Source organism: Cotesia glomerata, linkage group LG4 (assembly GCF_020080835.1).
Source record: "Cotesia glomerata isolate CgM1 linkage group LG4, MPM_Cglom_v2.3, whole genome shotgun sequence".
Classification (NCBI taxonomy): Eukaryota; Metazoa; Arthropoda; class Insecta; order Hymenoptera; family Braconidae; genus Cotesia; species Cotesia glomerata.
Window position 1 is genome coordinate 10,732,917 of NC_058161.1, and position 13,863 is coordinate 10,746,779.

General features: G+C 28.2%; 1 protein-coding gene and 1 long non-coding RNA gene across 2 annotated transcripts; both read left to right on the plus strand.

Annotated features, from left to right (window-relative positions):
• The first annotated feature begins 622 nt into the window (after window positions 1-622).
• On the plus strand, window positions 623-11,153 carry LOC123263423 (protein N-terminal glutamine amidohydrolase-like). Its single transcript, XM_044726180.1, has 6 exons — window positions 623-989; window positions 1,096-1,257; window positions 6,723-6,876; window positions 6,974-7,244; window positions 7,676-7,924; window positions 9,819-11,153. The coding sequence occupies exons 1-5, from the start codon at window positions 886-888 to the stop codon at window positions 7,837-7,839; spliced, it is 855 nt and encodes a 284-aa protein (XP_044582115.1). The 5' UTR covers window positions 623-885; the 3' UTR covers window positions 7,840-7,924; window positions 9,819-11,153.
• LOC123263429 lies at window positions 4,854-5,788 on the plus strand. Its single transcript, XR_006509160.1, has 3 exons — window positions 4,854-4,944; window positions 5,165-5,211; window positions 5,555-5,788. It is a non-coding gene; the product is annotated as an uncharacterized LOC123263429 (long non-coding RNA).
• Window positions 11,154-13,863: the final 2,710 nt, after the last annotated feature.

Consider the following 13,863-nt stretch of genomic DNA (forward strand, 5'->3'; position numbering starts at 1 on the left):
TTATTTTTTATAACTTCTTCGTGGCCATTCATATTATTTCATTGTTACTTATGTAGTTATGAATATCAGTAATGAAATTGGTCATGGGTAATTAAAAATTACAGATAATCGTAAAAAAATAAATAAAATTAGATGCAACATAAATTAAAACAAATATATATTAATTTATATCCTGTCATTTTGCATTTTTTATACATTGAGCAGGTACGATTATAAATGACTAAACAATTATTGAAGAATTATATTTGAACAGTGACATTTAAATAGACCAAAGGTTCAATTTTTTAATTTTTAGTCTTAGTAGGACGCATTAAAAACTATTTGAGTAAGGTATCATTTGCTAATTTATATTTTCAAATAAAAAAAAGCTTTTAGTGATTATAATGAGTTCAGTTTTGTATATTTATAATGATAAGAAAGAATAGTTATGGTATTGATTTGAGCATTTTTTTTTAAGTTGAGTTTTTGGCAAATTAATGTGTTTTATGAAAAATGTTATAACTTTTAGAATTTCTTTATAATTTTCCAAAATAGTATAATATAAATTCATAAATAAAGCTATTTCTTACAATGAATCCAAAAATACACTAATGTCTTGGCTTTTTTGCTGAGAGATTTATTCTATTCATTCAAAAATAAGTTGACAATTTACCTTTTCTATCATGCATACATATACAAATCTGTTTTATCAATAAAAAATTTAAGGGCTCTATTAGGTATAGTTCAACGCCAAAAAAATACCGAGAGCAATAGGATACTGTGAATTTATTACAAACTCCCGCCATTTCAGTTCCTTGGCTTGGTTCGCGTTAATATCTACTTGTTAGTATCAACAAGTGTTTCAAAATTATACTTATACTCCTTAATCCCTAATTGTTTTAAAAAATGTCATCGGGAAATAATTGCGTCTTAAAGTTTGCAAAGCTCACTGATAAAGCATTTGCTCCGACGAAAGGTTCTGCATTAGCTGCTGGATACGATCTGCGTAGGTACGTTGAAAAATGTTTGGTTATGCCTAAAATATAACCGCTTGTTGTTGCCTTTTTTTTTTCTAAAATTTAATTTTTGGTAATATTAAATACTTGTTATTAACAGTGCGTATGATTGTGTCATTCCGGCACGAGGAAAAGAGTTGGTCAAGACTGATATTCAAATTGAAGTACCAAATGGGACCTACGGCAGAGTCGCGCCAAGATCTGGGCTTGCTTGGAAACATTTTCTTGACGTCGGTGCTGGAGTTATTGATGCGGATTACAGGTGATTATTTGTTATTTTACTGTTAATTTATAACATGTTAAAAATGGATAAAAATTAATACATTTTTTGTATTTATTGGCAGAGGTAACCTTGGGGTCATAATTTTTAATCACAGTGATGAAGATTTCAAAGTTGCTGCCGGTGACAGGATTGCTCAATTAATTTGTGAAAAAATTGAGTACCCAGAGCTTAAAGAACTGCCTTCATTAGATGAAACTAAAAGAGGTGGCCAAGGATTTGGTTCTACCGGATTACAATAATAAATAAAACTATTAAAGGAACGTTTATTATTTTTTCACTTTCATCATAACATTAATTAATTTATTTTTTTTAATTCTTTAATTGATTTGTAATAACAAAATTTTGTGAAAATTAAATGAATATAAAAAAATAAAACAATTGTTTCATTAAAATAAAATTAATTAGTTTTAAGCGCAGTTATTAATTGTTATAATTTTTAAAATATATTTAAAGACCATTAAACGCCTACCAAGAAAGTAAAAAAGCAATATTCTATATGATACTAAAATTAGCAGATATCTGACAATTTTTAAAATTTTTTTATCGAATCAATTATTATAAAAATAATGTTTTAAAAAATTCGCGCCTTTAATTTTTTTTAATTTGTACGTGTGGATTTTTTTTGCTAAATATTCATCATCATAATTTAATTATTATAAAAATCTAAAAAATTGTTAGATGTCGGTTGAATTCAGTATCATATATTCTATTACTATAAAAACAAATAATTCTTATAATTACAATAACTATAACGAATAAATAACCTTCAGCGAAACTGGATATATTACAAGTCAACATTTATGAGTATAAATTTTTTCAAAACGCATGCGTACCTGAAAATAGTTCTCGCAAAATGTTAATAGAGTTAAGAAGGGGGGATATTATAGGTACATCTACTGCAAAGAATTTGATACGGACTACTATCCCTTTAGTGTAATGTGCACAACTGTTGAAATGTTAAATACTCAGTAAACATCAGTAAATAAAGAAGAAGTTTCATTACTTTATGAAAAAATATCCTAAATATATACGTGCAACTTATCGGTTTATAGTTCAACAATGTATTATGCAGATAGTCAAGTAATTCTCTTTGTTGTCACGCGAAATACATTGGGCCAAACAATTTTTACAAATGTTATGGAGTGAATATAACATTGAAAATACGGTTCTAAATTAATAAAAAATTTACTACAATTAACAACTCATATTCCGGAACTATCGTTAGTTTGTAAACAAAGAATGGCTACTGAACCTCGTGTAAGTGGTAATAACACAAAACCACTTGTACCGCTTTTTCCTAGGGCCGCTGATTGTGTTTACACAAGCTGTTATTGGTAAGCTCAATATCACATAATAATTAACTATATTTCTCGACCATAAGTATGCAATTACATGTGTACTTTTTAATTTTGTTGATATTAATAATACGGTGAGGATACGACAGCAGATCTGGTGGATCGATATTCTGTAGGAGAGTAGGTTCAACTATATAATAAAATGAAAAAGTAGAGTTACTAAAGGGACCTTTCTCATTGTTTATAATTAACTGGTGATAAACTATATTATAATTATATACTTGATTGATTAAATTACCTTTTATATTTCAGGAAGATTACTGAAGTCAAACATAGATTTTTTTTGGAGTTTTTTGTCTTGATAACACATTTTTTTTTATTTAATGTCTTATCGCAGCACTTAATAATTCACGAGAGAAGTTTTATACTTAACATTAAATTAAAACATTCAAGTAAGTACTTGAAATGTTCATCATTATAGTATGGATCAATAACACTAGCATATGTATTTTTTATTAATTATTATTGAGCATTATTTTTAAAAAATGTGCTTTAGTAAACTCATTTTATTATAAAAAAAATGTTAATTGAAACGACTAGTTTAAAATTTTTTCAATGTAGGAGTAAACTTGAAAATTTTTGAATTTTTAAAATAGGTAAGAAATGAAAAAATTATTCTTTAAATTATGTAAATATAGAGAGAAGTTTATTCTTCCTCCTGGACATCTCCGTCAATAATTCTGTAAGATCTATTTGCATTTGTATTTATGACTAATTTTTTTTTTTTCAGATTTTTAATTTGTTAATGTAATTAATATAATGATCAGTTGTCCGGTATATTTTAATCTTACAAAAGAATTTAGGTATAAAAATTTAATTAACATTTATTTTCTTTTTGTTTGGAGTGAAACTAGAAGAAGAGTTTTTTATTAGCAATAATTTTGCCAAAACAAATGCATTTGTTTGTTTGTTTGATTAAATATGGCAAAAAAGAATATCGATGTGTAAAAAACTAGGTATCAAGTGAAAACTTATATGTATTATTCTCTATTAACATCATCTATAGTAAATCAATCAAAAAAGTTAACTCAACTTTAACGTAAATTACTATTCTCAATGCATTTATGTACATTCATAAAGCACGACAAATATTTCATGTTTGAGACTTTAAGAGATGTGTAGAAATTTAAAATTTTAGGAAATACACAATTTATGGTGTGCATGTTTGAACTATGTGTATCTTAATATATGTTTTTATCCCCATATAAAATAAATTATATTTTAATAATAAAATTAGTAGCTATTTTACTCAAGGTTAGTAATTTTTGAGTTTGAAATAAGAATTTTTCAATATTAAACTTCCCAATCCTTTAATTTGATGTTATTCTCATAAGTAGTGACAGTTAATTATAAGCGACAAGAAGATAAGCGAACATGACTCTATAAGAAACTCGGTTTACTATTTTAAAAAAATAAAATATCGATACCCACATTCTAAGATATCATAAGTCACAAAATGTGGCAGCTTGATTTTTTTTTGAAAAATGAAATTGTAACAATATTATGCTGCTCATATTAAAAATGTAGAGATCAAATTGTTCAATAACTATTTTTAAATAAATATTTTCATCCGTTGAATCCCATTTAACCCCTGTTAAAATTGGACTGATTTTACAGTCTGATGTAAAATTTTGTAAATGTAATAGGTTACAACATTTTACAACGTGGGTATCGACATATGGCTACCCGATGAATTATTATTACGACACAATTATGATAGAAATCTTCTATTTACAATAAAACGACGAATTATTGAGTTATGATTTTTTAATCAACTCTTGACATTGTTCATACGAAAATCGTATAAAAAAAAAAACCTGGTCGATTAATTGTGTCGATCGAGAGTTGTAGTATTAACAACACCATACCTATACATAAGATATGGCAATCAACTTTTTTTTAAATTCATTTTTGATGTGAAACATCTATAGCCGCACGTAAAACCGATTTCTGGCGTGGCGACGCATGCCGTGGCGACGCGTCGCCACGCTATATGATGGTACAGTCTATATGCAGTAGTGTGTACGGTGTGGCGACGCGTCGCCATGCGCAATCGACTGTGCGATTCTCTCCCACTCGATCCGGCGTTAAGCGATCTTTCTCGCTACACTGAGCTCGGATACCTATAGTGTATACTCCGTAGTGTATATATACAGTGTTGTTTACTACAGTACATGTAACCTGTGTTTTACTTGAAAACAAATTATTTTTCTGACAATAAAATGTCTGACCGTGATAATTTAGAGAGTGAAAGTGATCACCCTCGTGCAAAGAAAGCAAAATCACACTATGACACACTATCAAGTCATCAGTAAGTTAATTATATTTTTATAATTAAAGTATGCACACTGATAAAAAAATTATCTTGACTCAAGAGCCAAAATCTTGAACCAAGAATACCATTTTAAAGAAAATTGTTTTCTTGAGTCAAGAGAATAAATTCTTGAAACAAGAAAATTTTCTTAGAACAAGAATAATTTCTTGACACAAGAATTTATTATCTTGACTCAAGAAAATCATTTTCAAACAAGCTAAAGGGATTTTGTATGGTGCTGGCATTATCGTTGATTGATTTTAGGTAAGATTTTTTTTTTGTATTAAAAAAACTTTGAACGCGTTTATCTTATAACTATGCTTTTCTGATTGACGTACATGATATCTCCGAAATCATTGACCCGATCTCAATAAAATTTAAACCACATATTCTACATAGTAGTAGCTATATGACACGAACTACAACCAAATCAAAATTTTGATTTTTACTATTTTTTGAGGATAAAAACTGGGAAAAAAAGATTCATTATTAAGTTATTTTGATTTAATCTCAGCCATTTTGTTTTTTATCAATAAATATTATCCGATAGTTCCTGCCATAGCTACTTATATATTAAAAGTATATAATTTTAGTTTTTGTGTTTTAGATGAGCCGTTATCAAGTTATTATTTACATCAGCGACTTACCAACTTTTGGAGAAACTCCGTTCACTCGCTGTTTATTCATATAAAAAATATAAAAAAAAAATAAAGTTACTTAGATATTTTTTGTGTTATTCAAGAGTGTATGTGTTGAGTTGAATAAAGTTTATATAAATATCTTTTATAAGGTAAAAGCCCCAATAGATGATCATGTACCAGTATATGATCACTCCATGTATTTGTATACCTATATTTGTGAATATATATATACAAATACATGGAGTGATCATATACTGGTACGTGATCATCTATTGGGGCTTTTACCTTAGTTTATGTATAAAAAATAATGAATATTTGCTTTTTTACAAGAACCGGAACCAGAATGATCCCTTAAGTGTTGAAATCAACGAGTCTTTATTTTTAGGCGCTAGTAGAACATACCTCAAGCTTCGGGCTCAAACCATACAATTATTAGTAATGATAGTATGGCTAATTATGCGATATTTACCAAATCAAACTATTAAAAATGTTAAAACAGTAAAAATTTCGTTGCTTAATTAAAATTCTACATTAATTTGAACTAAAAAATTTTTTTTAAATGTGTAAATTTCAACTCTTATTACAACTTAATTTTTTAGAGTGAATGATTATGAATTGTTTTTAGTGTATGTAAAAATTTATACTTACAGTGACTGTGGCAGTTATTTTTGTTGAAAATGTTTCCTTTTATTTCAATTTCTTAGTATAATGATATCTTGTGAACAAAGTTGTTTTTAAACGTCAATGGTTTCAATTTACTATGACCTTAATTAACTTGGAGGTGATGTATTATATTTAAAAAAAAATAAATAAAGTTAAATAAAAGACCCTTTTTGTACAACGTTTAATTCCCTGCAAAAATATGTTTCGATTATTTCGGTACACTGATCCGTTAATAACTTATAAATTTCCAATATTGGAAAATAATTTATAATTTAGAAATAGAAAAATAGAATAAGATAATCATTTTTATTAATATTAAAAGCTTGAATTTTATAGATCCATTCTTCATTACTACTAAATATGTAAATACCTGATTGTTTTTGAGTTATTATACTAGGGTATATAACGTGAGCAAATGTAAATACTAATGTATTTTATTTAATCAATATATTTGTTTTTTTTTTTCTATAGTGAGGAAAATGTATGGAAACTCTGTCAGGATGTCGCAACGAAGCATGCATCGGAATTATCACACTGCTATGTAGTTTTTATTAGTAATAACAATCGAAGCGTACCACTTTGGCGACAACGAGAAGGAAAAGGCGACGATAAAGTCATTGTTTGGGTATGTATTTGTGTTATTTTTTATTTTTATGTATAAGTGTGCTTCACTGTTAATAACTAGTTAATGTTTAATTTATGAATTTTTCTTTTATGTTCAGGATTACCATGCAATTCTAATTTATGCACCTGACGAACGAGCTGTGGTTTATGATTTAGAAAGCGCTTTACCTTTTCCGACATTTTTTTGGAAATATGCCACCGAAACCTTTAGATCTGATGAAGCTTTACGCCCTGAATATCATAGGAGATTTAGAATTATACCAGCGGCATTATTTTTACAAAATTTTGCTTCTAATCGAAATCACATGAAACGGAAAGATGGCACATGGATTAAAACACCGCCAGAGTATCCACCAATATCTACGCCAAGTAAGATTTTCAATACATTATATAATTAGTGTTAAAGAATAGTTGGTATTACTCAACCAATAATTATATCACTTAATAAAACTTATTTATTAAGTGACGATTCATCACACTGTGTGCAAGTCAAGCACACGGAGCGATAAATGATTTTTTTTTATTAAGATAATTATCAGAGTTCAGAATTAACACTCTCCGACTTTCAATTATTATGACCAGCCCGATTAATTATTTGATTATTAATATGTTGCTGATTTTTAAAATAAAATCTTAAAAATTAAGTTGTATGATATTTTTTAAAATTGACTAAAATTTGTCTAAACTTAATTTTCGATACATCTATATAAAAATTTAATAAGTAATATCGCTATTTTATTGTTAAAGAAAAAATTCATCTTTACATAATTATTAATTAAAATGTATGTATATTTTTTTAGCCTGCCAAAATAATTTAGATAAATTTATTGATATGGAACCTGGAACTGGTTTAGGTACTGTTATGAATTTAAAACAATTAGTTAATCAATTTTATAGACCAAATATTAACCAGACGTCATCTCCAGCATCTGAATTCTCTGAAGCTGAAGCAGCATCAAATTGAAGGAAAGCTTATTTTACATTAAATAGTTTTATATTGTTTATCCTGACATAATTCAAATCGCTTGGTACCAATAGATATATATATATATATATATATATATATATATATATATATATATATATATATATATATATATATATATATATATATATATATATATATATATATATATATATATATATATGTCCCAGAAGTAACGGACGCCATTGTAGCATCTGATAAACAAAATAATTCTGAGACGAAAAGCTCTTAGCTATTTTTCAATCAGACGCATAGATAATTAATTATTAATTAAAATAACGTCCTTTTATGCGTTAGAGAGAGAGAACTAGTGTCCAGTCAAGTGCGTTCAAAACGAAGACGCTTGCACGTGTGAATGTGTAAGTAAATATGTGTGACTACGTTAGCTATAGAACTAGTTAGTCATACAGTTAGTTGTGTCTTTGTTTGGCACGTACTTTACTGGACACTGGCGCTCTTTCTCTAACAAATAAAGAGACGTTATTTTTAATTAATAATTAATTATCTATGAGATTAATTACAAAATGGCTAAGGACTTTTCGTCTCAGAATAATTTTTTTCATCAGATGCTACAATGGCGTTCGTTACTTCTGGGACACCCTATATATGTGCCGGGAATAGTCAACCGACGACATTTCAACCGCGACAGTTCAACCGACGACTTTTTAACCGAACGACATTTGAACTGAAGGACAATTCCATAGATGGACAAAAAAACTGAAGGACAAAATCCATGATAATAGTCCGGGGGCCGGTCATAAGACCCGTATGCAATTCGAGGTCGATGGGAAGTTAAAGTTGATTCTTATGTATTTTGATCTGCTGAATACGAATCTGCTTGTCAAATTAAAAAAAAAATGGTACGTTTTGTTTAAACAATTGTTTTTTAAAAAATTTTTGAAATTTGAAATGGAACAATTTTTTTCTGGTAGAATTAATTATTTTAAAGCGAAAATAATCAATAACTTTTTTCCGTAAATTTATTAGTTTTCGAGATATGAATTTTTTTTTTAAATTATTTGAGATTGCGCGTCGGAGTGGGGATCAGCGCGACCGCGGTTCTCAAAGTCCAGCGGTTCCCGCACGCGTGTACCCGCATATATACATGTCTATATGCTTATATGTATTTTATTTATTTATTTTAATTACTGTAATAACTTTTAAACAATTTAAATTTAATAAAAAATTTAAAACATTTTTAAGTAACATTTTTTCATAAATAATAATAATAATAATAATTAACTATTGTCCTCGAGAATAAAAAAAATAATTAAAAAAACTAATTAAGAAATGAAAAAAAGTAATAAATTTAATTATTATTATTATTATTATTATTATTATTATTTATGAAAAAATGTTTTAAATTTTTTATTAAATTTAAATTGTTTAAAAGTTATTACAGTAATTAAAATAAATAAATAAAATACATATAAGCATATAGACATGTATATATGCGGGTACACGCGTGCGGGAACCGCTGGACTTTGAGAACCGCGGTCGCGCTGATCCCCACTCCGACGCGCAATCTCAAATAATTTAAAAAAAAAATTCATTTCTCGAAAACTAATGAATTTACGGAAAAAAGTTATTGATTATTTTCGCTTTAAAATAATTAATTCTACCAGAAAAAAATTGTTCCATTTCAAATTTCAAAAATTTTTTAAAAAACAATTGTTTAAACAAAACGTACCATTTTTTTTTTAATTTGACAAGCAGATTCGTATTCAGCAGGTCAAAATATATAAGAATCAACTTTAACTTCCCATCGACCTCGAATTGCATACGGGTCTTATGACCGGCCCCCGGACTATAAAGGGTACATTACGGTAACAAGCTAAAATATCTCAGGAAATGCCCAAACACAGCTCCTGTTAAAAGCGGGACTCAAAATTCCGATTTTAAAAGGTTCTTCACGGAAATAAAATTTTGGCACACCCTTATATATATAAATATATATGATATACTTATGTATATATTATTTAAAAATGATATCAGTATGATCTTGTAGAACTTTTTAATACATTTAAATGGTGTTGCGACTATTAAACCGAAGACAGTTCGACCGAAGACAATTCAACTTTACGACAGTTCAACCACCATACATTTTAACCGCAAAACAAATAATTTTTAAATAAACACACATGAAATCGGTGAAAAAAGGGTACAGGAAGAAAGTTTACATGGATATAGAATATCGGCTAAAAAATATTGTCACAAAATATGATTCAGATAAAAATTTACAATATCTGCATGATATTGCAGCAATATTATCTTCTTGATTTATTATAAAAATTAAATAATGATATTTTCCCCATATAAAGTTTTGCTATTTTTTTTTTTAACCAAACTATGCAATAACTTTGAGAAAGGAATGGTTTCATTTCATTATACAACGGTTGATTTGCCTTGGGATTTAACTGTCATTTGGTTCAAATGTCGTCGGTTAAACTGTCGTCGGTTGAATTGTCTGCGGTTTAATTGTTACAAAACCTATTTAAATTTTATAACACACATTATAAATCGAAAAAATATATTGAGGTCTTATTGATGTAATCGATAAATTTGTAGCAACAGCCATACATATATCTTTGTCTTTTTATAATAAACTCTTATTCAATTTACTTCACTACGTCGAAAATTTAACTCAAAATATCTATTATTAACTATATAAATCTTTAAAAATATTATATAAATTAATTATATTTACTGAACTTATTCGATTATGCCATACATTTAAGAACAATAATTTTTTTTTCCGCTGTTGAGAGGTACATTTTCTTACCGTAGTTTTCAAATAATATGTTCTGACGCATTAATATTATAATAGTATAAAATCGGTTATTTTTTGATTATATTAAAGACTGATACTTTTCAGAAAACTTTTTAATTTGTTTAATAATTAATAAAACGCACTTATTAATAAATTTTGTGATTTAATTACAGTAGAAAAAAATATATATAGAATAATTAAAATTGAAGCAACAATTGTTAAATTTTGGAATTATAATGTGATTTTACTATTCAATTACTGTAATACTTGTGATACTTTACATTTTTTACTCTTTCATAATTGTATAAATATACTATCTATAATTATTTTTAAAATCATTACTACTTCTAATATTCTCAGCATACGTTTAATAAAATTAAAAACTAGGTACAGTTTTCATTACTAAATAATTCTATAATTTCTCTCTATGATGTTTAATAATTAATAAAAAAAAAACTGTGTATTTGATAAAAAACAATTAAAAAGATAAATTGTCTAATTATTAAATTAACATCGAATTAATTAATGAACTCAATCAACGAATGAAAAAAAATAATCAACGTTTTACGAAATCGTTCTGCATCATAAAAGAAGATTGATTCATTTTTGTAAGCCATGTTTTGGAAATTATAGTCATCTCTTTTCTAGTATTGAAAATTGTAGATTTCAATTTTCATATACTGTGAATTTTAAGAACGACAACAACAAATATTATTTTTTTTCCGAAAACTTACAAAAATGGCAAAGTAACTAAATTACAATAATTCATTTAATTAAATAATATTTGATAAAATAATAAAAACTATTTATTTATTTGGCTTTATGATAAATCTTGTGAGCATTCGCTTTTAAGGTGCAGACTCTCATCTCAATATAAGTATTTCGTTGTAATGTTAGTTAATATTAAAATTTATCATAAATAACACCGGCCCACAAAAAAAAAATGCTCTGTACTTTTGACCGGACCTACCGATCTTTATATATTTTGACACGCTGAATCCGAATCTGAAATCAGTTTTACCCATACACCCTCAAAATTTTGAGTAAAATGCAAAAACCCAAAAAATTGCGAAAAACTGCAGTCACAGCAATGAAAAAAATTTTTTGGACCTAGATCACGTATGATTTTTATGTATTTCAATTCACAGAATCTGAATCTAAATGTTTCGTAGCTTCTTAAGCCGTCAAAATTTGAAAAAATTGCAAAAAACTCAAAAAAAATTGCAAGAAATCATGAAAAATCGAAATTATCGAGATTAAAAAAATTTTTTGGATTCAGATTGAGCATGATTTTTATGTACTTTGTTCCACTGAATTTAAATCTGAATTTTTTTTGTCCCATTGATGTTTTAAAATTTAGAAAAATCTCAAAAAATAAAAAAAAAATCGAGAAAATTGCAGTTATAAATATGAGAAAAAATCTATTATACACCATTGTTAATGACTTAGATGTATTTTCATAGATGGAATATGATCTTAGAATTGAAAATCTGACAAAATTCTAAAATCTGTAAAAAATAGCATGTAAGGAGAAAGTACAGAACCATGTTTTCGAATTTCGGACTGTCTTTTGTTTGTATCGAACTTTTTAGCTTCAAATGAGCTACGCAGAGGGTTCCCCTCTTACCTTTTATGTTTTTTTTCTGGTATTTATTTTTTTATCATCCAGCAAAATATTGATTGAACTTGATTAAATTTATCTCTATCGAAAAATCTTTTTAAAAACCATGCGAAAAGGAACGATCTTTCTGATTTTAAGCTGTTCTTCGCTTGTGTCGAATCCTTTTGTCTTCGAATGACCTACGCAAAGGGTTTCTTTTTCGCTTTCTGTTTTCATTGGGTACATCTTTCTCAAGTGCCCAGCACTGATCTGTCATCATATTGGCATTCCACTTTCGCCATGCTCCTCACTGTAGTCGCCAAGATTTTCAGGAAAGTATTGAAGGTGAGAATGTAAAAAATGCAATTTAAGATTCATTAAGCAACCCAGCGTACCGTAATTCTCCAACAACTCTTCAACTAAATTTTCGTAATTTTCACTCTTATTATTTCCCGAAAAATTTTGTGACACATCTTTAAAACTCGACCATGCTGCTCTTTCAATGTCGCTCATTTCATAAGCGAAGTTATCGTCTAGAAACAAAGTCCGAATTTGAGGCCCATCAAAAATCCCTTCTTTTAATTTGGCATCACTTATAGCTGGGAACTTTTCTCCCAAATATGTAGAACAATTGCCATCTTGTTCCAGAGGTTTGACGAACTGCTTCATAAGACCAAGCTTAATATGATGTGGTGGTAGTAGGTATTTAGAAGGATCAATTAACGGTGTTCGTATCACATTGTGAGAACCAGAATCCAAGTGCGATCTCGTTGGCCATTCTTTCTTTACATAGTGATTTTCCCGATCTCGACTATCCCATAAACATAAATAGCAGGGATATTTTGTAAACCCTGATTGTTGACCTAACAGAAGTGTTGCAATTTTCAAATTACCACAAATTTTCCATTGATGCTCCAAATACTTTATTTTATTTAATACAATCTGTAAATTTTCATAAGTTTCTTTAAGTTTGGTCGACTGGGCTATTGGAATCGGTGCATATGTGTTTCCGTTATGGAGAAGAACCGCTTTTAGACTTCTCTTTGACGAATCAATAAAAAGCCTCCATTCATCGTCTTTGTATGTGTTCGATTTTAATTCATCAACCAAACCTTTTACATCTGAACAGTAAACCAATGAATTTTCGTTATCATTGTTGAAAAATTTTCGGAACTCTTTCTTCCTATCGCGATAAAAATAAGCTGATGTTCCTTTAGTTAATAAATTTTTCTTCTTCAATACAGCCGCTAAGTGTTCAGATCCCTCTTTGGATAAACCCTATATGTCGCACAAGGTCATTTAATTCTAGTTGGTGGAAGGTTTCAGGGTCTTTATTTTGCATCGGGCAAGTATTTTTCGTCCTCAGAACTGTTTTCTCTATAGACGTCGTCAACTTGCATTCCTTCTTCGCTCTCATCCATCGGCTCAAGAGTAGCAGTTTCTTGAGGTTTGACACAAGCGAAAAACAGCTTAAAATCAGAAAGATCGTTCCTTATCTTCGCATGGTTTTTAAAAAGATTTTCCGATAGAGATAAATTTAATCAAGTTCAATCAATATTTTGCTAGATGACAAAAAAAGAAATACCAGAAGAAAACAGAAAAGGTAAGAGGGGAACCCTCTGCGTAGCTCATT

Excerpts from the sequence above, each read along its gene's own strand:
- LOC123263423 (XM_044726180.1), top strand. The coding sequence starts at position 886 with ATGTCATCGGGAAATAATTGCGTCTTAAAGTTTGCAAAGCTCACTGAT. Across the intron at positions 990-1,095 it reads GCTGGATACGATCTGCGTAG|TGCGTATGATTGTGTCATTC; the intron begins GTACGTTGAAAA and ends TGTTATTAACAG. Across the intron at positions 1,258-6,722 it reads GTTATTGATGCGGATTACAG|TGAGGAAAATGTATGGAAAC; the intron begins GTGATTATTTGT and ends TTTTTTCTATAG.